Source organism: Chlamydotis macqueenii, chromosome 1, assembly GCF_036417535.1.
Source record: "Chlamydotis macqueenii isolate bChlMac1 chromosome 1, bChlMac1.mat, whole genome shotgun sequence".
Classification (NCBI taxonomy): Eukaryota; Metazoa; Chordata; class Aves; order Otidiformes; family Otididae; genus Chlamydotis; species Chlamydotis macqueenii.
The window spans coordinates 69,684,616-69,704,709 of record NC_141556.1 but is presented as its reverse complement, the minus strand read 5'-3'; the positions used below and the strand labels follow the sequence as shown (position 1 = coordinate 69,704,709).

General features: G+C 44.7%; 1 protein-coding gene across 6 annotated transcripts in view; it reads right to left on the bottom strand.

Moving 5' to 3' along the window:
- Positions 1 to 20,094, bottom strand: part of BPGM (bisphosphoglycerate mutase) — a 74,885-nt gene that overhangs the window by 15,782 nt on the left and 39,009 nt on the right. For 4 of the 6 annotated variants that reach the window (XR_015259606.1, XM_086755938.1, XM_086755950.1 and 1 more), the window contains 2 exons: positions 9,850 to 9,942; positions 6,806 to 7,461 (listed from right to left, as the gene is read on the bottom strand). Coding sequence is in view for 5 of the 6 variants with exons in the window: in XM_086755938.1 (XP_086612064.1) it covers positions 6,806 to 7,406 (601 nt within the window). In the remaining variant the exon portion in view is untranslated. Of the gene's footprint in view, positions 1 to 6,805; positions 7,462 to 9,849; positions 9,943 to 10,712; positions 10,816 to 20,094 lie in introns of those variants that run through there. The other 2 variants (XM_086755959.1, XM_086755968.1) reach the window with 2 other exon arrangements.

The window sequence follows — 20,094 nt, the reverse complement described above, 5'->3', positions numbered from 1 at the left end:
TCTACTTCCCATCAGCAGGCAATATCCACTACTTCCCAGGAAGTAGGGCTTCCGTATGCATAGCAATTGCTCTGGAAGACAAATGTCATAATAAGAAATACTCCCTCCCCCTCCCTTTCTCTTGGCTTTTATTGCTGAGCAGACATTATATGGTATGGAATATCCCTTTGGTCAGTTCGGGTCAGCTGTCCTGGCTATGACCCCCCTCAAGATCTTGCCCACTCCCAGCCTACTGGGTGAGCAGTAGAATGTTAGAGAGACAGAATCATAGAATAGTTTGGGTTGGAAGGGACCTTCAAAGGTCATCTAGTCCAACCCCCCTGCGAGAAGCAGGGACATCTCCAACTAGACCAGGTTGCTCAGAGCCTCATACAACCTGGCCTTGAATGTTTCCAAGGATGGGGCATCCACCACCTCTCTGGGCAACCTGTGACAGTGTTCCATCACCCTCATTGTAATTTTTCCTTATATCCAGTCTGAATCTACCTCCCTCTATTTTAAAACCATTACCCCTCATCCTATCACAACAGGCCCTGGTGAAGAGTTTCTGTAGGCCCCCTTTAGGTACTGGAAGGCCACTATAAAGTCTCCTGGGAGCCTACTCTTCTCCAGGCTGAACAGCCCCAACTCTCTCAGCCTGTCCTCATAAGAGAGGTGCTCCAGCCCTCTCATCTTCACAGTCCTCCTCTGAACTCACTTCAACAGATCCACATCCTTCTTACGTTGGGGGCTCTCGAGCTAGACACAGCACTCCAGGTGGGGTCTCACAAGACTGGAGTAGAGGGAGAAGAATCCCCTCCCTCGACCTGCTAGTCATACTCTTTTTGATGCAGCCCAGAATGCAGTTGGCCTTCTGGGCCACAAGAGCACACTGCCAGCTCATGTTGAGCTTCTCGTCCACCAGCACTCCCAAGTCCTTCTCCTCAGGGCTGCTCTCAATCCATTCTCCTCCCAGCCTATATTTGTGCCTGGGATTGCCACAACCCAGGTGCAGGACCTTGCACTTGGCCTGGCTGAACTTCATGAGGTTGGCACGGGCCCACCTCTCCAGCCTGTCAAGGTCCCTCTGGATAGCATCTCTCCCCTCCAGTGTGTCGACGGCACCACACAACTTGGTGTCATCAGGAAACTTGCTGAGAGTGCACTCTATCCCACTGTCCATGTCACCAAAGATGTTGAACAGGGCCAGGCCCAATACTGACCCCTCACAAACACCACTCATCACTGATCTCCACCTGGACATTGAGCTGTTGACCACCACTCTGAGCACAGCCATCCAGCCAATTCCCTATCCACCGAGTGGTCCATCCATCAAATCCATGTATCTCCAGTTTAGAGAGAAGGATGTTGTGCAGGACAGTGCCAAGTGCCTTGCACAAATCCAGGTAGATGACATCAGTTGGCCGTCCCTTGTCCATCAATGCTATAACCCCATCATAGAATGCCACCAAATTGGTCAGGCATGATCTCCCCTTGGTGAAGCTGTATTGGCTGTCACCAATCACCTCCTTATGTTCCATGTGCCTTAGCATGGAATAGGATCCGCTCCATAACCTTGCCAAGCACTGAGGTGAGGCTGACCAGCCTGTAGTTTCCCAGGTCTTCCCTATACCCCTTTTCAAAAACAGGGGTTATGTCACCCCTTTTCTAGTAAGCAGGAACCTCATACTGCCACAACTTCTCAAATATGATGGACAGCAGCTTAGCAACTTCATCCATCAATTCCCTTAGGACCCATGGATGCATCTCATCAAGTCCCATGGGCTTGTGCACCTTCAGGTTCCTTAGATTGTCTCAAACCTGCTCTTCTGCTAGTGTGCAGTTCTTTGTTCTCCTAGTCCCTGCTTTTGCCTCCTGCAATTTGGGCAATGTCACTAGAGCTCTCACCAGTGAAGACTGAGGCAAAAAAGTAATTGACTACCTCAGCCTTCTCCACGTCCCGGGTAACTAGGTCTCCCATTTCCTTCCAGAGAGGGCTCACATTCTCCCTGGTTTTACTTTTATTCCTAATGTACCTATAGAGGCCTTTCTTGTTGCCCTTGACATCCCTGGCCAGATTTAATTACATTAGGGCTTTAGCCTTCCTTACCTGATCCCTGGCCACTCGGACAACCTCTGTAATCCTCCCAGGCTACCTGTCCTTGCTTCAGCTTTCTGTAGGCTTTGTTTTTCAGTTGGTCCAGAGGCTCCTTGTTCATCCATGCAGGCCTCCTGGCATTTTTGCCTGACTTGCCCTTTGTTGGGATGCATCACTCCTGAGCTTGGAGGAGGTGCTCCTTGAATATCAACCAACTTCCCTCAGCTAAATGCCATAGTTAATGCTGTGAAAGCACTGCTCAGTAGTAGCCAACACACTGGTGTATTGTCAACACCTTTCTAGCTACCAGTACAAAGCACAGCACTGAGGGCTGCTATGGGGAAAATTAAGTCCATCTCAGCCAGACCAAATACAATCTCATTATATGACAAACAGCTCCTGATCAGTCTGGACTTTGACTGTGGTCATTACTGAGGTCACCCCAATATGGGACAGCATAGGAAAGCTAACCATGAATCCATTATATTCCCATGCAGTAGAAAAATCCAGCCTGCCTTAAACTCCTCAAGCAGTCCAAGATAAAACAGGCTGAAAGCCGTGAGATTTGATACTACCATCAATAGCTGTCAGCTACGGCATTAGGTGAGAGTTCCAGAAGCCTTGAGTAGAGACCCAGGCTGCACTACCACCACCGGGAACTCAAGGCAACACTATGACACAAAGTTCTGAGCACACAACTCTGGAATCTACCACCATACATATTGCCCTCAGACAGAGCTCTGGCAAAAGGCTTCGACCTCTAGCTGAAGCACTACTCAGAGCCCTTCAAGTCCAAGTTTGTGGAAACCAGGCATTAACAACTCATGTATAAAACCTTTCTGTCCCAGCTGCATGTCCTGGTCAGGGTATTCCAGCCCTTTGTGGCACCTGCCACATCGTCTCCAAGCTGATTCAGACCACCAACATGACAGAAAACTACCCACAGGCCAAGTTCGCTTGCAAAAAGGCCCAAGAAGCTCACAAGAAATAAGCAGCAGAAGCAGAAAGCAAAGACCAGTACCTCAAGTGGGCCTTTAGGAAAGACGGGGAGAGATTGTTTTAAAATAGAAGGAGGCAGATTCAGACTGAACATAAGGAAAACTTTTTTACAATGAGGATTGTGGAAAACTGGAACAGGTTGCCCAGAGAGGTGGGTGATGCCCCATCCCTGGAAATATTCAAGGCCAGGTTGGATGGGGCTGTGAGCAGCCTGATCTGGTTGGAGATGTCCCTGCTCCTTGCACGGGGGTTGGACTAGATGACCTTTGAAGGTCCCTTCCAACCCTAACCATTCTATGAATGTCAGGGAGTGCCAGACTGGTAAGTTAGTCCATTAGACTTGGTCTCCAATTAGTATTTCAACAGAAACAGGGCAAGCTGGTTGCAACTATACACTAATGTAGTCTTCAGAATAGGACACTGCTAAGAGGGCCTCAATCTTAAGTATCAGCTACCAGATAAAAGAAAACTATTCCTCCTTCAAAGAACTGGAAAAATAATCTGTAAATAGATCCTGTGCATATAGGATGTTTATTTAACAAATTTCAGCATCTGATGCTTTCATTATCAATATGATGGTTCAGCATCCAAAGTAAAGTTTTTCAAACAATTCTGATATGGTTACTTTAGATACCCTCCTCATTAACATCCTGTTATCATTGCTTTTTCAATGCATCAGAGATGGTATACCATGAAATAAAAACATATGGCCTGTCTAACGATAGAAGTTACAGGTCATGGTCTACAACTATAGGAAGTCACAGAACAAAACAGCTGCTAAGTTATGACAAGATACTTCCACCAGCAAGCACAAGCACAAGACCGCTGCCTGAAGAACACGTTACTTTTGGAAGGTCTTTCCAACTCTTAACATATACTGAAAACTGTCCTCTTGTTCTGCTAATTTTCAGTTGTGCCAATGATACCTACCATCATCACATACATCACCTGACAATGATGCAAAGAACAAGTGCTCTGAAAGAACTGGACAAGCTCAGTTACAAACACTTAATTTCATGCCAACATTGTATCTTTGACAAGTTTGCACAGAACAGCCACACTTGTCCTTGGTGGCATTTATCAAATTTGTAAGGATTACCCAGAAGAAATACAGCCCAGCATCCTCACTGGACACCAACAGCTCACAGAACTGAGATCTTCAGCAGCACCCTCTGGGAGAAATGTCACAGCCCACCAGGACAGAAGAGCAAGCTCTCCAAGAAGCTGCTGTTTCCAATTTCCAAGTGCATACAAGAGTATGGTCTAGTGTGTGTTAAATACTGTTTTCAGAAAGAGTACTAGGATATCACTTGAAGTCCTTAAGTGCAAACCATGACAGATCCTACATACCTTAATGAGGTCCACCCTGAGCACTAAAAAAAAAGAAATCCAAACACATAATCAAAGCCTTGTTACGTTGACATTCTGTTGCTCTGATGATTTTTGTGTGCAAGTAGAAAGCAGATCCACATTTCAATTACACTTTCACTGCAAACTCATTTAAAAAAACCCCTCCCTGAAACAGTTGCTTCTGCAGTCTTTCTGAAAATAAATTAAATTTCACACTGAAACAATTAGAATTGTTTCATCAGATCAAACTGAATTAAAACATTAATATTTACTCCATTTAAAAATTCCAAGCTACAGCTTCCAGGATTAAGTAATCACTATGGCACAAACATCTAAGCAGTTGTGTAGGATTGCTGCTTGAGGCATTCAAAGCCCAATTTTCTAAATGCCAGAAAACATGGCTCCAGCTAAGATAGAGGGTCCCAGAAACTTCTACTCAAGTGCAGGAAACACTAAGCTTGTCAAAGAAGTCCACCTCACAGGGGGTGCTATAAGTACAGTAAACCAAGAAATTTAAAACACTGTTTAATCAGGTCCAACTCCAGCAAAGCTCCAGAGCAGCTCACAATTCACAGCCTTTCAGGAGAGAGACAGACAGTCAGCAATGCAGATACAGAACCTTAGATCCCCCTAGACAAAGGCTGGAGCTCTGAAAAAAGAAAAAAAAAAACCTAGGTTGCAATATCAGGAGTCTTAAAGCTCTGTTCACACCACCCCTCAGGCCAGCTCTGCAGCAATCCAAATCTCCACTGCATAAAGGGCAAAAGAGCCAGCATGTATCTGGCAATTGCTCCGGTGTAGGACCTGGGGTAGCTGACAGACAGTCCTCAGTTAACAGAGCTAGATCCTCTGCCAAGGATTCCTCACATTTCCCTATGTAAGCACATGCTGGGAGGGACTAGGTATAGGGTAGGGCATACAAGAGACACAGTTCTACTCTACTTTGGTTGAGTGTGAGCAGCCCTTGAAGAGTTATACTTAACAGACTGCCCCAAAGAAAAGCTTGCAGTTGCTGTAACTTACACTGTTCTCTGATCTCAATGCAACAAGGAATCCAGCCATACTAACTTTAAAGTAACCTTCACCAGTCACTGATGCTGTCAGCTCTAGCCTTGGTGCATGCCTGCAAAGAAAGTGGCCTAGGGCTTCTGCTGAAGCTGTAGCACCTTGCAGCATTTCACCACCAAAGGTCATGGGGGCTCAGCCAGCATCGTTCCATGGAACTGGTTCAGTTCTTTGTGGGGGCAGGGGAGACACCATGGTTGCAGATCCCCCTGCCCCATTTTCCTTTCGCAATTCTTTATCATTTCACACGATGTGGACAACTACCCTGACCACATCAGTGGAACTGGCTGAACCAACCTTCCTCCAAGTAGTGATCTGTACCCCAGAATTCACAGCCTCTATAGTTCCAGAAGTCACTTATACATGCTTATTCCCTAGGCTTCCAATTCCTGCTAAAGCATCAGCTCTCCTGACTGTTCCAGCATGCCTGAATGCAACAAGTACTCAGCAGAGTCAGAGCTGTAGAGGCACACACCAGAGGGTTTTACAACTAGAAAATTCAGTGAATACAATCTATTCTGTGCATACTTGCAACTACACCTCTAGTAGGCTGCATTCATACCTGTATAACTACTGAGTTCTACTCTACTCAAAGAAATTATAGTCCATCTGCCAGTTTAGGATAACCTAAACTAGAAGCCATATCATTAAAGAAAAGGCAGGGGGGGAAGAATCTAGCAATAACTTAAAGTTAAATCACATCCTTTTTGAGTCCCAAAATATCTTAGCATAAGGTTGCTTATATACCAACTTAGTTGTTTATTGGAATGCATTTTCCATATTTGGGAGTAATACAGTATTTGCACAAGCTTTAGCAAGTACCTGCTCTCTGCAGAACTCCCTGTCACAGCAGCTTTTTTTAGTAAAGAATTATCAGGAATGAAGCCTTAAAAGTGACCCACCACAGTAACAGCCAAGAATGTCTTCCCCAGTTATATGTTATAGTAATGCTTGTTTAATTATTACTTCAACCCTTATGACAAAGCAGCTGAATAAATCCAAAAGTCGTTAGAGCCTGAAGAGTTTGCGTCTATCTAGACCAGCCACAAAGTTAGTTTGAATACAGTAGTTTAAAATGAGTAGTGAGAAACAAGGGGAAGCACCTAGCTCTCTTATTCACTATATTAACTTAATTAGTTAACTCCCCCTTCCACCTCCCCCAGTTTGATTCCTGTTCCAACAGGCCAACTTATTACTTTCTCTTTGCACACCACAGCCATTGCCCAGATAAGCAATATACACTACAGAGCAAAATGTAAAGCTTTAAGCAGTTGAGTAAAGAGAAGAGGGGAAGGCTAAAAGGAAAACACTTACCTTCCACGTGCTTCAGCAATGCCCTGCTGCTGTTACCATGAGCAGAGATAAGGATCATTTTGCCCCTTTTCAGTTCCGGCACTATCTTTTCATTCCAATAGGGAAGGAGTCTATCAAGCACATCTTTTAAACTTTCAGCCTTTGGGAGATTATCATGAGAGACATCACAGCACTTATATCGGCGATCATTGTATATCTCTTCATAGTAAGGATGAGATTCAGTTATGGGAGGTGGAGTAACATCATAGCTTCTCCTCCATATTTTCACTTGCTCCTCCCCATGATTCAGAGCCATTTCTGCTCTGTTGAGACCAATCAGTGCACCATAGTGACGTTCATTCAGTCGCCAGGAACTTTGCATGGGGACCCACTCTTGGCCCATCTCTTGCAGAACAAGCCATGCAGTCTGGATGGAACGGCTGAGTACAGAGGTGAAGACGAGGTCAAACTCAAAGCCCAGTGCTTTAAGGTGTTTGCCACAGTTCTGAGCTTCCTTTATCCCATTACTGCTCAGCTTCTGGTCCACCCAGCTGCAGAAGCGATTCTCCTTGTTCCAGGCTCCTTCCCCATGTCTTAAGAGAATAAGCCTGTACTTGGCCATTTTGGTTGCAGCTTGGCACAGACGACAACTGGTCTGGCATCTAATAATGATACATCTGGACAGAGACATGAGACAGATACATCAAACATCCCACAGATAATGCATTACCAATAGTAATATGGCAGCAGAGTAGACAACTACCAGAATCAAAACAACCAAATAAAGTGTCTGCTGAGTATGTTTTTGCCTTTCAGGTCTCCTGGCTTTTAATTCCTTCCCACCCTCCTGTGGGAGGAAAAGCAACACCTTCCACCCAGCTTGTTGCAACTAGCACACTTACTCAACTGATTAGTAGCAGATATGTACAAGCCTAAAGGTTTCTCCTCAAGTGCTTGAACAGAGCCTCAGTCAACACCAGAGGCTCTCAGAGAAGCAGATCTCAACTCTCACCAGTGAACTCAGAGCTGAGACATGGAGCCCAAGCTCCTAAGAGCTGCCCAGACCCACACTGCCTCTGAGGGAATGCAGGCCCTGACAGCAGCTGTGAGCCTCAACCAGAGCAACTGAAGAGGAGGATCACAGAATTGGAACTGGCCATGCATAGAACCTTATTAGCGTTCCTCCAAGATGTCACCATAATCATGCTCTGCATAACTTGTTTCCTCACATCCCCATCCCGTCCTAATTACACCAATCTCTGCTTGATTTTTCCCCAGGCAAGCTCCCCCATCATTCCTGCTCACCCAAATGCCGTAACAGAGCTACTCTGGGATGCAACGCACAACTACCAAGTCCTTATTTCACTGAATCCAAAAGTGATCTCAGATTATTCCATCCCTTTCTGACTTTCAAGTATATTTTTCCCTCTTGTGTCTATGAATTAGAATGCCAAGTTCCCAGGCACCAGGATTAATGTTTTTACTTTTGCAGTGGGCACAAATGGCATATTTGCTGTCCTCATTAAATAACAGGCAGCCACACATTTATAAGGTCAAATGGCACCTTTCTCTGCTCCTGTTGACTAAGTAGGACCACCTCTGGATTGTCCTCAACGGGAGATGGATTTTGACCACTCACCCAAGCTTTTGCAGTGTGGCCAAAGGTCTTCTAGCAGACTCTGATTCCTGAAAGGTCCATCTAATACAGTACTGCAACTCTGAAAGCCCCACCTGACTACTCTGACTTGAGATGTCATAGACTAGATAGCAATGGACAGAGCAGCGGAAAAAAAAATACAACTCTGCACTGGGATGACTGCTGTTTACTTAATTGAACATTAAGTGCTCTCAAAACCACAGACAGTGGGAGGCCCAACTTTGAACTACATTTCCGTAACAGATATGTTTATGGGAGCTCCAATCATCTCAGATCAGTTGAAGCTGCATCAAACATACTCCAAGCATCTCAAAGTCAGGCCCACCATGACTCTGAATTAGGTCAGTAGGATGGGTTAGACCCATGCACTCCAGGTTCTGGGAAGCACCCAGCACAATATCAGTGTTCATTTTTGCTGGACTTTCAAAAAGTGTATAGAAAAGTTGAATTCATTAACAGCCTCAGTAATTTGATCTCGACTGTAGCAGCAGCTTAGTTCTCCTTTACTCCCACAGGATATAGAGTCTACATTACACAAGGACACTACACAACACCTCCCCAGCTCTGCCTTCTGACTACTGGTACAGCTCAGGATTAAAAAGCCTTTGAGCACTGACAGATTTTTTACAGAATATTAGGAGGTATTGTCTGACACATAATAGACAGCTAGTAAATGCAAAGGAAAGTCTTCTGTGATTTCATGCAAAGGAGGCCTGAATTTTGTGTATGACAAGGAGCATCTCAGACAAAATCCCTTGCATGTTCCCCTTTTCCCACTCACAATAATCAGTTGCACATTAAGCAAAGAAAACAAATATTGTTAGGATCCAGGTGTCATGACTCAGAATACTAAACTATATCCCTTAAGATCCCAGGTTTATAACAAGGAGTATCAGATAGCATTTCCATCTAAAGCCAAAGTGATTTCTCTCCAATATCCCATAGATATGATTAAAAATTGCAGCACATTCACAGCATGAACTACTACACAAAACATAGCCCCACAAAAAGATCTATCTCTGCAGATACCTCATTGTTCAAATTGATTGTATTATCCACAGGAACAGATTACATAATTTGTTTTTGTAAACTAAGACTCAATGCCAAAAATAAGACTCATTAATACAGGGGATGCACCCGTTCTCACATGTTCTTAGTTGGGTACCTTTGGCCAAAAACAATAAGAACTAAATGAATATAACAGGATGGCAGGGGAAGACTCATAGAAAGATCCAAGATCATCTGGGGACCATAAACTCCAGTTCATTCAGAAGATTAGGCAGAATCAGTATTCTCCAACAAGTTTAGAAGGGACTGGCAATCACAGGGTTGTTTAAATATCAGTCCACTTATGGAAGCATTTAAGCTAGAAAGCCTTAGAGCAACACATGGAAATAATCCTACTCACCTTTCCTATGGCAAAGAAACAGCCTACACAAATCCCAGCACAAACTCAAGAGCTGCTTTATACAGAGGCCACCACACACTCTTGGCTAGTTACCTGCAGGAAGAGAACAAACACCAAGTGCTCACATAGAAAGAAACCACAATGGCAAATGGTTATGCCAACCATCATTTGCTCTCAGAGCTGTAAAAATATAGAGCATGCACATCTTGTATGGGCTGAGAAAGCTACCAGTTCCCTTCTCCCAAAAAGATGCATATGCACAGCTCCTACATTTTCAACAAGGGAAAGTTTCTCTTTCCCCAGATGCCCCAGGATATCACTTGCTCCCCGAGATTTGTTTAGACTGCAATTACCATGGCTGTTGTACACAGAAATCTACCAAAACCTCTGGGACACCGTGGAGGATAAAACAGCAGCAATACAGATCCCAGCTCAGCACAGCAGAAGAGGGCAAGGTGCTCAGGATAACCTCATACCTCAGCAGAGCTTTTAGCCAAGCACGCTTTTAGGGCCTAACTGCCAGAGGCGGTCATTTCCAGGACCCCTCGCCCCAACCAGCACAAACTCACCTGCTCAGGTGCCGGAGAGCAGGGCAGCAACACACACACGAGCTCACAGCCTCACAGCTACTGTCCCCTCAGGAAGCCACGACCTGCCCCAGGCCCCAAAACCGCCATCATTCCCCTCCGAGGATCCCCCCCCGCCTTACACACACACCCGGCCGGCTCCCGGCACATCCCCTCCCAAGGAGCGCCCCCGGCCGCCCCGGCGCCCTCCTGCCCCGCCGGGAGCCCCTCCACACAACCGTTAGCCGCCCTCCCCCGGCTTCAGAGAACGAACAGGCGAAGCCCAGCCCGCCCCACCTTACGGGGCCGCTGCAGCACGCCCGGCCTGCCGCCGCTCCGCCGCCGCCGTGCCGGGAGAGGAGTGGGCCCCGCGTCCTAATGAGGCCGCGGCGGCCCCGCGCCCGCGAAGCCGGGGGAGCCCGATTGGCTGGCCCAGAAGATGAGCACCGCCCTCAGCCAGTGAGAACGGGGCCCGTGGGCGGTGACGCGAGACAGCGGCGTCGTGCCTACGGGCACGGCTACGAGCCGAGCCCAGCCCAGGCCCGCCGAGTTCGGCCGGGCCGGGCCTCTCCGTGGTTCTGGACGGGCAAATGCAGGGCGGCCTGGGCCCGGGCGATGCTTACCGCTCTGTCCATGTCACCACAACGGAGAAATGGGGTCACGCAGAACGCAGACCGGAGGCTTCTCCCGAAACCACCCCCGGTCCGGCTGCATCAGGAGGAGGGGGGTTCCGCTCCTCCAGAGCCTGGGCGGCCCCGGCCTCCCTCCGCCCCCGGGGCATCGCCGCCTCCTCACCCACCTCCCCCCTCACTTTGCCGGGGCTGGGAGCAGGCGAAGGAAGGAGCTGGGCCCAGAGCCGCCTCGGTACGGGATGGGGGCAGGAGCCCTGGGCTGCCAGCCAGCACCCCCTCGCTCCTCGAGGAGGAAACGGGGCACAGGGTCAGCCAGGCGGGGTCTTCCCCTCTGTCAGCCTTCACTTTTTTCTTCTGGATTTAGGACCTTTTGGTTTTGGTGAGAGGCAAGGGTCCAACATCTCGTTACTCATAATGAAATCAGCAGGGAAAAAAAAAAAAAAATAGACGTGAGCCTAGGAACTTCACAATCATGCTAGCCACCGTCATACCCACAGGCCGTAACTGCGATTCGAAGTAATCAAAGCCAAGTGGACGGAGCTGCTCTGGCAAGAAATGGAGAGAAGCGGCGTGGGAAGGTGGTGTCCTTTACTGCTTCTATTGCCATAGGTCTGCTTTTATTTCTAAGAAGAAACAGAGCACATCTTTTATACGTAATCAGAATCGCATTTTCTTCTCTAAATCCTTACCCTTGAACAGCCACAATGCAAAGTTTAAAAGGCCACAAATTGAATGTATACCAAATGTGCTCTATCGCCCTCTCTGCAAGGGAGAGATAGAGGTGATCTTTCATTTTCAGTAGGTTAAAATGATAGTGCATGAAAATGAAAGATGAGGGATTCAGATTCTGATAGGAAAAAGCAACACAAGGAAATCTACGAAAATTTGAGGCAGAGGTATTAAAATAACATCTCTAAAGTGCCGAGAGGAGAAAGGTTGTTTTGTTTTGCAATTATAGGGATTAGACCCTAACCTGTCAGTGGGAAAAAAAAAGGACCAGCCAGATGAAACACTGTTTCACTAGGCTCTCAGCACAGCACAGCACAGCACTGTGTGCTAAGTGATAAGCAGCATCCTGTGTCTCTTTGGTGGTTACTGCACTGGCTTTGTTCCTCATGTATTTGGGAAGCTCTAGAAAGCATTCTGCATCTCAGGGAGAACATTTTCAATGCTTTTCCTGATAAAAAGAGCTACGGCTGACCTCAGTACAGAACCACAATAAAATCTGCTGCTCTTGCAAAATATTTCCACTGGATGTGAATTGCACTTACAGTGACACATACGATCCTTTTCATCTCACCCACTAACTTTAATGTTAACAATTACCTGTCATCTCTTTCAACTTTGCCTAAGCCAAAACCTACAATATAAAGCCAGTTCAGCCTACATAATCAAACTAATCTTACATTCACTGTACCAGAGGAGTTTGATTTGCCACCCATCAGCTTGAACTCGTAAAGAGAAACCCTCCCACATCACTCTGCATGACCACACACCTGCAATCACGCCGTCTCCAGTCAGATCAAACCTGTCTCCTCTTGTACTAATGTACTAGTGATACAGCTCTGAATATGGGTGCATCACAGGCTGATTGACTTTGCAAGGAAAAGAACCAAAGGTCTTAGAGATAGAAAGAAAAATATCTACTCTTGAGTATCAGCACTACATATTTGCTGTACTTCAATAACAAAGAATACAATTAACAGAAAGAAACATTATATGCCAATATGCAGTCATAACTACAAGTGAGTAGACAGCAACCTATGCCACAGGCCAGGACCTCTATCGCCATTAAATACAGATTTCTTATCTCCATTAGTCTTTGAACAAGATCATTTCATTAGCACGGCAAAACCAGCCTAATGACTTTGATTTGTGCTTCAAACCACACAAGGACAGAAGAGTCGAAGCCGTATATCTGTGCGTGACTTCTTGCAGACGGCTACGCTCATTTGGCAGCTATTATCTTTCAGACCAGCTGGACTGTGTTTTTCAGGGTCTCTGCTCTGGAGCCCTTCCAGGCTGTAGCATTTAGCTGGAATGTTTATGGCAGAAGCAGTTCAGGAAACTCCTTTCCTCAACACGTAAACTTCCGCTGAGGCACCAGTGCAACTGCACCGCACTGAAGAAAGGCCTGGAGCTAAGCAAGGCAGAAACAGAAGAAAACAGAACTGGAAAGATGAAAGGCTGATTAATGATTGGTGAAAACTGTGGCAAACAGAAGCCTTCTTCACTGATTATGCCCTTGGTACTTCTTCATAGAATAGTCACTTTGTTCAAAGCTAGATCAAGGATTTGCCACACAGCCACTGTAATTTCCAGAAGACCCTAAGCTCTTTGTTTATCCCTATTTGATACATGATCTGTCTTCATTAATAATTGCATCTTCAAAAGAAACTTCTGTAATCAAATACTCACACTCTTCAATAACTCTGAAACCTTTTATCTAAAACTTCCTCCTGGGTGTTTTTCTACTGCACGAATTTGTGCCTCCCCGGCTAGACTCTCCCTGCTCCTCTCCACCTTGGTTGCTGCCAGCAGCATGTCCGTTCTCTCTGCCACCCAGACGTGTGCCCAAGGAATCCTCACCTTTTTCCTGGATGCAGGCCCATTTAGGCCATTTTCAACACCTGATTGTCTTATCTCTGTCCATGCTATTTTTTTCTCACATTTCTCTGCAACTTTTCTGAGGGTCCACTTTCATTTGAGGCCAGATTTGTATTGAGAAAGGTCTGGGAGTACCCAGAGAGATAAACACATCCCTGTTTCCCCAGGAGGACTCAGAACTGTTACATGGTAAAATCACTCTGGCTACATCCATCTCCCTGCCCATCACCTTCCCCCACACAGGTTATCTCTTCTCTTGTAAACTAAACGCAAACTTTATTTCTACTAAGAAATCAACGTGCAATGTGGACAGGGGCCTGGGAAGCCCACAGTGCATGTTAACCTTCCTGTTAGCAGGACAGTGCTACCCAGGAGGGATATGTTTCTTCGTAACACCACAGCCATCTTAGCCATCCCTGCCTTCAGTCTCCTTACCTATTCTTTCTACACCATTCATGGACTGGGAGCTATTTCCCTTGTTCCTGAGACCATAGCCACAGCTGACATGAAATGCTGCACAGTCCTGTTGGCCTGAAGTCCTTCACACGTCTATACACCAGACCTCGGTCTATAATACAAGGAAAATAGAGCCTTTTCTCCATTAGAGCTCAGAGAGCATGTAGCAGGCAAGGACGTACCAGTCCTAATTCTGTCTTTTTGTTAGAGCCATTCACTGCATCTTGCAATAACCAGATAAGTGGTTCTCAACATTTCCTTGGCTCAAGCATCCCTTTGCGTGGGTAATTTTTCATCACACACCTACCCCTATTTGCCAATATATCACACCACCGTGTCTTAAGCCAAGCCTATTATTACCTAAAACTTGGGGGTGCACCTGACAGAGCAGTGAGGTGTACTCTGCACACCAGTTAGTCACAAAATTAGAATTTAAGCTCCTGAGCAAAGGGCCTTTTTCACCTTTTGTTTTACTAGTGCCTAATACAATGCTGCTTTCATATGTAAATACAGGGGAGCTTTCATCCTGTTTGGGTATGGAGGCAATATATAACTTCACGCATCTGAGTGGCTTCTCTTTATGTCAAAACCAGAAGCATAAGTCCATGTGGAAGGCAAATAAAGTATGCTACTTTTTTTTTTTAATCTCTAACGCCATTGCTTGGGGGTAAAATCTATTTAAAAAAAAAGAGCAGTGAGTGTGTAAGCACTTAAACTAACCCTGCATTTGTCACCAGATTCATAGCTTTAGTCTTTAAGTAAATGCAGAAGTTTTTCTGAATCATTATGTACCAAATAAATGACTGAGAAAGAGGAAGAAAATACATAAAAGCTTTCATTATATGCAAAACAGACGGAGGGAAGCTGCTATGTGAGGCATCGTATTTCAAACCCAAAGTGGGAACTGAATTTCTTATGTAATCCCTATGGCTAGGTACTGGTCATGTTATTCTGAAGTAAAACATGTGACTTCTGTCTGTTCCTTTGAACTCTTAATTAAAAAAACTATTTTATTCTACATATCCCAAGCTGAAAACATACACATGGAAAAACCTTACATTCTCTATGCCCTCAAAACCATTACCTGGACACCTTCAAATAAACACCTTACCACAACAGGTGCCTAGATGCTACAGGAAAGTGTGTGGAACACAATGTTCTGAAGGACTCCTCATGGATACAGTTCTAGTCCTGAAAAACAGCTCTAAAAGATGTTGTACAGGGTGCCAACAGCTGGGAAAACAAAATTCTTTCTCACAACCAGAGTTTTCCCATTTCTAGACAAAGAAACACAATTTGAAGCTCTACAAGGTTCACTTTTAAATTTTGTGGGTTTGGAGTGGTTTACATTGCAGATTTTGGTTTGGAGCATTTCACTGTTTTCAACTCACAATACTGTACAAATTAACTCACTTGTAGTAGTATAAAAAGCAAAGAAAATCCTGTGATTAATCTGCTTTTTTTTTTTTTTTCCCCTACGATAAACAAAGTGCTGCAGACATCAGACGTCAGTAAGAAGCCATCTGGGAAGAGATAATTTAAAAGGGCCTCTGAAAAAAATAAAGCAGCAACGTGGTGTCTAGTCAAGGCACGATAAGTTAGTTAAAAAACAGACTGGATGGTGCTGATACTAAAGCATGGTAACAGCACATAAGAATCTGGGCAAATATAACCAAAAAGGTAAAATAAGAACTCTTGTGTCATTGCAGAGAATGGTGAGAACAACAAACACACACAAGACATATTCAAGTTTGCTTCTACTGCTGTCTTCTATTAAAAAATAATGGTTCACCTTAGAAAAGCACTTAAAAGTTTTTTACTTCCATGTTACAGTGAACGCTGGGTTAACTAAGAACTTGCTGATGTGTATGTGCAGAGCTATCTCTGTATGTATTTATTATGTTTGTTTTCTCACAAACACTCTACAAATGACAAAGATTTGTCTCGTGCTTCTTACATTTCCTTCCATGGTACTGTGGCTCTCTTGCATCATACCAGTTTAAAAAAGAAGCCTGACTGATGTTTAGTTTGGTTTTGAATAGAGCACAAAAATGAGTTTCCTACATTAAAAAGATCTGTCCTATGTGTCATTATTAGATAATATAAAGAGGACTGAGAACTGAGTCACAGCATTCTACTTTACCGTAACTTCTCAGAATGCAGCGGGGTTGCTCCTGACTTTAAAAAGTAACAAAATCAGTCTTTCTTTTACAGGATTGTTTCCCAGGAAACTTTAGGAGTTAAGTTGCTAAATAAATAGCTATGTATCACAAGTTAATTCATGCTTTCCTCCTGCCGAAAAAGGAGCATGAGCGGAAAGGCAGCCAGAACTACTAAATCATGCATGGATGGGAAGCCAGGATATCCAACTTCCCAGAATTTTTCAAGCCTAATTTTCATCTCACATCTGTTTTGCTCACACAGACAATTATTTTGTGCCTGATTTCCACTGCTTTTTTATTCAAATTAGTCTATTCCTCTCTATTGCCATCAGATCTGTCTGTTCACAGAAGAGCCTGGAAAAAAAAATACTTTGCCTGTAATTCAGCATCTCTCTTTTATATTACAAAAAAAAAAAAGTCACTTTTCTGCTTCCCAGAGACTCGAGGCACTATTGAACATTTAGGATTCTGAATAGGTCAAGTACTTGTTTAAACATTTAGTACTGCTGTCATTATTTTTCGCTGTGGAAGTCTGCATCTGCAATATACCAAATACATAACTGAGCCAAGATCAATTCAATGGATCTATGAGAACAAAACCGTCTTAAGACGGCATTTGCAGAAGCAGCATATCTCTGGTACCAAAGTATATATCTTTTTTTTTGGAGGAGGAGGGGGCAGTTAAAATACCTCTAGAACGATACCATCAAATGAGCCCCATGTTACTTGACCAAGGTCTCTTGCCCTTCTGAAGATATAGGTGCTCACAAACTTTAGATATGCAGAAGCCACTTTATTTGGTCTTCTGGGTTACATCTAGTTTACCGGGACAGCTGTGAGCACACAGAGACCAAATTAATTTTCCTGGTTTCTTCAGCAACCCACACCTGGCCACCATCTCCCAGCCCCTCAGGTTACAGACATGTTCTGGTTACAGAACAAGCGAGAGTCCCCAGACAAGATAATAGCTGGAAGCATCCTGCCAGAACAATTTGCAGCTCATGGCCTCCTCCCTGCATGCCCGGAATTACTTCTGGAAATGACAGGTGCTGGGAGTGCAGAAGCTCATCTGACCTACCCTACAGCAAACCTAGAGCACACAGCGAAATAACTGCGCAGATCCATGGATTAGTGAAGGACAATAAGCCAAACTTTTGTGGGAATCACTGGACTTTCCACATCCCCACTAAATGTTCATATTGCCCATGGGTCCTGCCATGTGACAGGAGAAAGACCACATGAGGTTCTGCTCTCGTATTCACAAAACCTGAGCAACTCAGTCAGCTAAAACAATCTGGCTCCCCTGCTGTGTACGGGTTCAGGTTATAAAGCAATTTCCATTCAGCTCTAATTGCACAGATTCCACAGTGGTATTTTTTATGTTGTTCCTAACCAAGATGAACTAATTAGTTTTACTGTGTGCTTCATTTTGTTTTGATTTTCAAACAAGAGGAAAATATTTTCAACACTTTTGTATTTCACACAAATGGAAAACTTATCCCTCCCTCCACTCTTAAGGCATTTGAAGCACCTCTTTTCTCATCAAAACTAGACACAGCCAATTGCTGAAACTTGAAATGGAGCATGAAAATAGTTTTCCACAAGGACAAGAGCCTCCGCTTGGAAGAAAAATAGCAGACTGTTCTCAAAAGTGATGAGATTTAGAAAACCTACAGTCTGCATATATGAAAGAGGAAAATCTTGTTCCTGTGATAACCATGCCTACCAACAGAACTGGACAGGAATGTAGATCTGGGATGGGCAAATTTTCCATTTGCAGATGAGTTGGGTTTGGAGGCTGGCCATAGTGTCCTTCCTGTTTAACTTAAGTTGCTTATCCCCTCATTAGAAAGCTCATTCTTCCACAGAAACAACTGAGAACGTATGGTCTTTGTTGATGCTTTGCTACCTGCTCTTCTCACAGGGCTTGACCTAGAGAAAATCAAGCAAAGTATTTGCCAGTCCCACATTAAGTCTATGATCAGAAGGTTTCTTTCTACAAGTTCAAGAAAAGACACAAAAGACACTGACATGCTTCGGCTTCTGCAGCAACCAGTCCCGGCCTGTGCAAGGAAGTCGCAGTTTAATTAAACCGGTTCAAAAATTGATGCTGTTAAATGAATGCTAAGTCAGTGGGAGGACAGATGTTATTTTGCTGAAGCGTGCTTTCTACTGTTTTAACTGAAGTGGTAAGGAACGGTTTTAAGCTAAATCAATATACAACGTACTTCAACTGATACCTGTCCAAAAAAAAGGCATTTGCATCAACATAATGAAACAGCGTAAGATTTTCCTGTAGACAAGACCGAGAAGAAAATGTAACCATATTATATTTTGGGAATACTGTGAACATGCCTTGCCTTGCCCTTGTCTGCTGTCAACACCTCCCCCACTGCCTCCAGGGGTCAGCTCCCCACTGCCTGACAGTTTTATTAACTACCTCTTCCCTCTTTTTTACCCTCAGGTACCCACTTGTTGGCAAGTTACACTTCTCTTTATCACCAAACCGCCCCATTTGACGCAGTTTCAAGCTGATGTTCCACAGACTTTCCCCTGTTTCCTCTATTTGTAACAGTAATAGTTACTACAGCCTCAGAGCCAGACTGGCTGGGGTTTTGTCAGAAACCAAAATATATCGCTTTACACTTCTTGTCTGTTCAATGCTGTGGCAACCTTAGAATGTGACTACTCCTTCTGGGAAGTTCATCTCTCTCCAGAGGGTGACACACAGTGAGCAGAAGTATAAAAGAAGGCCATAAACCATTTTTAGCAGCTCTGCTTTCTTACCCTGGCACAATATCCCACTGTGCACTCAATCAGCTTGAGCCTACTGGTTTACACTAGAGTGGAGAAGGTGCTTGGGGAAAGGTTAGTTCCTACTCTTCTGGCTGTTCTTGGTTCCTTTCTCCAGATGCTAGCATGCTCAGGCCAAGCATGGGATGAAGATCCTGAGGAATTTTGTCTCCCGCATTATGCCCAACCCACTGCCACAGCTTCATCGTGAGCAGCAGGGAGGATCTCTGCTGAGGAAGCACTGGAAAATGTACACAGTGTTGAAATCGTGACATCCAGCCATTCCATGGACATCGGGGCCAATACACAAAATACGTTAGAGAAAAAAAAAGATAAAACAGACTAGAGTTTGGTATTAGACTGGCTGAACAGAGAGAGCTGACACTGTTGGCAGACATTTTAGCAAAAGACTTCCTCCGATGCTGTGGAATCAGTGGCAAATCTCCCAATGGAAGTAGCCTCTGGCCGCAGACGTGGAGTTGACAACCCAACCCCGTACAGCGCGTACTGCTTCCTACACGCTGCAGACAGCCCACAATCCCCATTGATTGCTGCAGTCAAAAACAGGCTGGAGGCACTGAGCACATTAAAGTGCTACTGGTCATAGTAAATCCAACCATTCTAAACTTTAGACAGTCTTTCTGTTTCCCCTGGGATATACAATATGTTGTAAGTAAGTGCTTGATTAACAGGAGGCAGGAAACAGACTTGATTTACCCTTCACAATGCTTAAAAGTGCAAGTTTTGGAAAATCTTTGAGAGAAAGCAGTGAGTTGAGGCAGGAAAAACAGTCTCATACATTTCGGTGCAAAAGACAGTGGGGGAAAGGAAATTATTTTCTGTGCCTTTAATTTAATGATCAGACAATTCAGAAAGTCAGTATGTTAGTGATAAGTACTAACTTCAGCCTGGAGGAGAGAAGGCTCCAGGGAGACCTCATAGCAAGCAGTCTTCCAGTACCTCAAGGGGGCCTACAGGAAAAACGGGGAGAGACTCTTCAGTAGGGGCTGTTGTGACAGGACTAGGGGT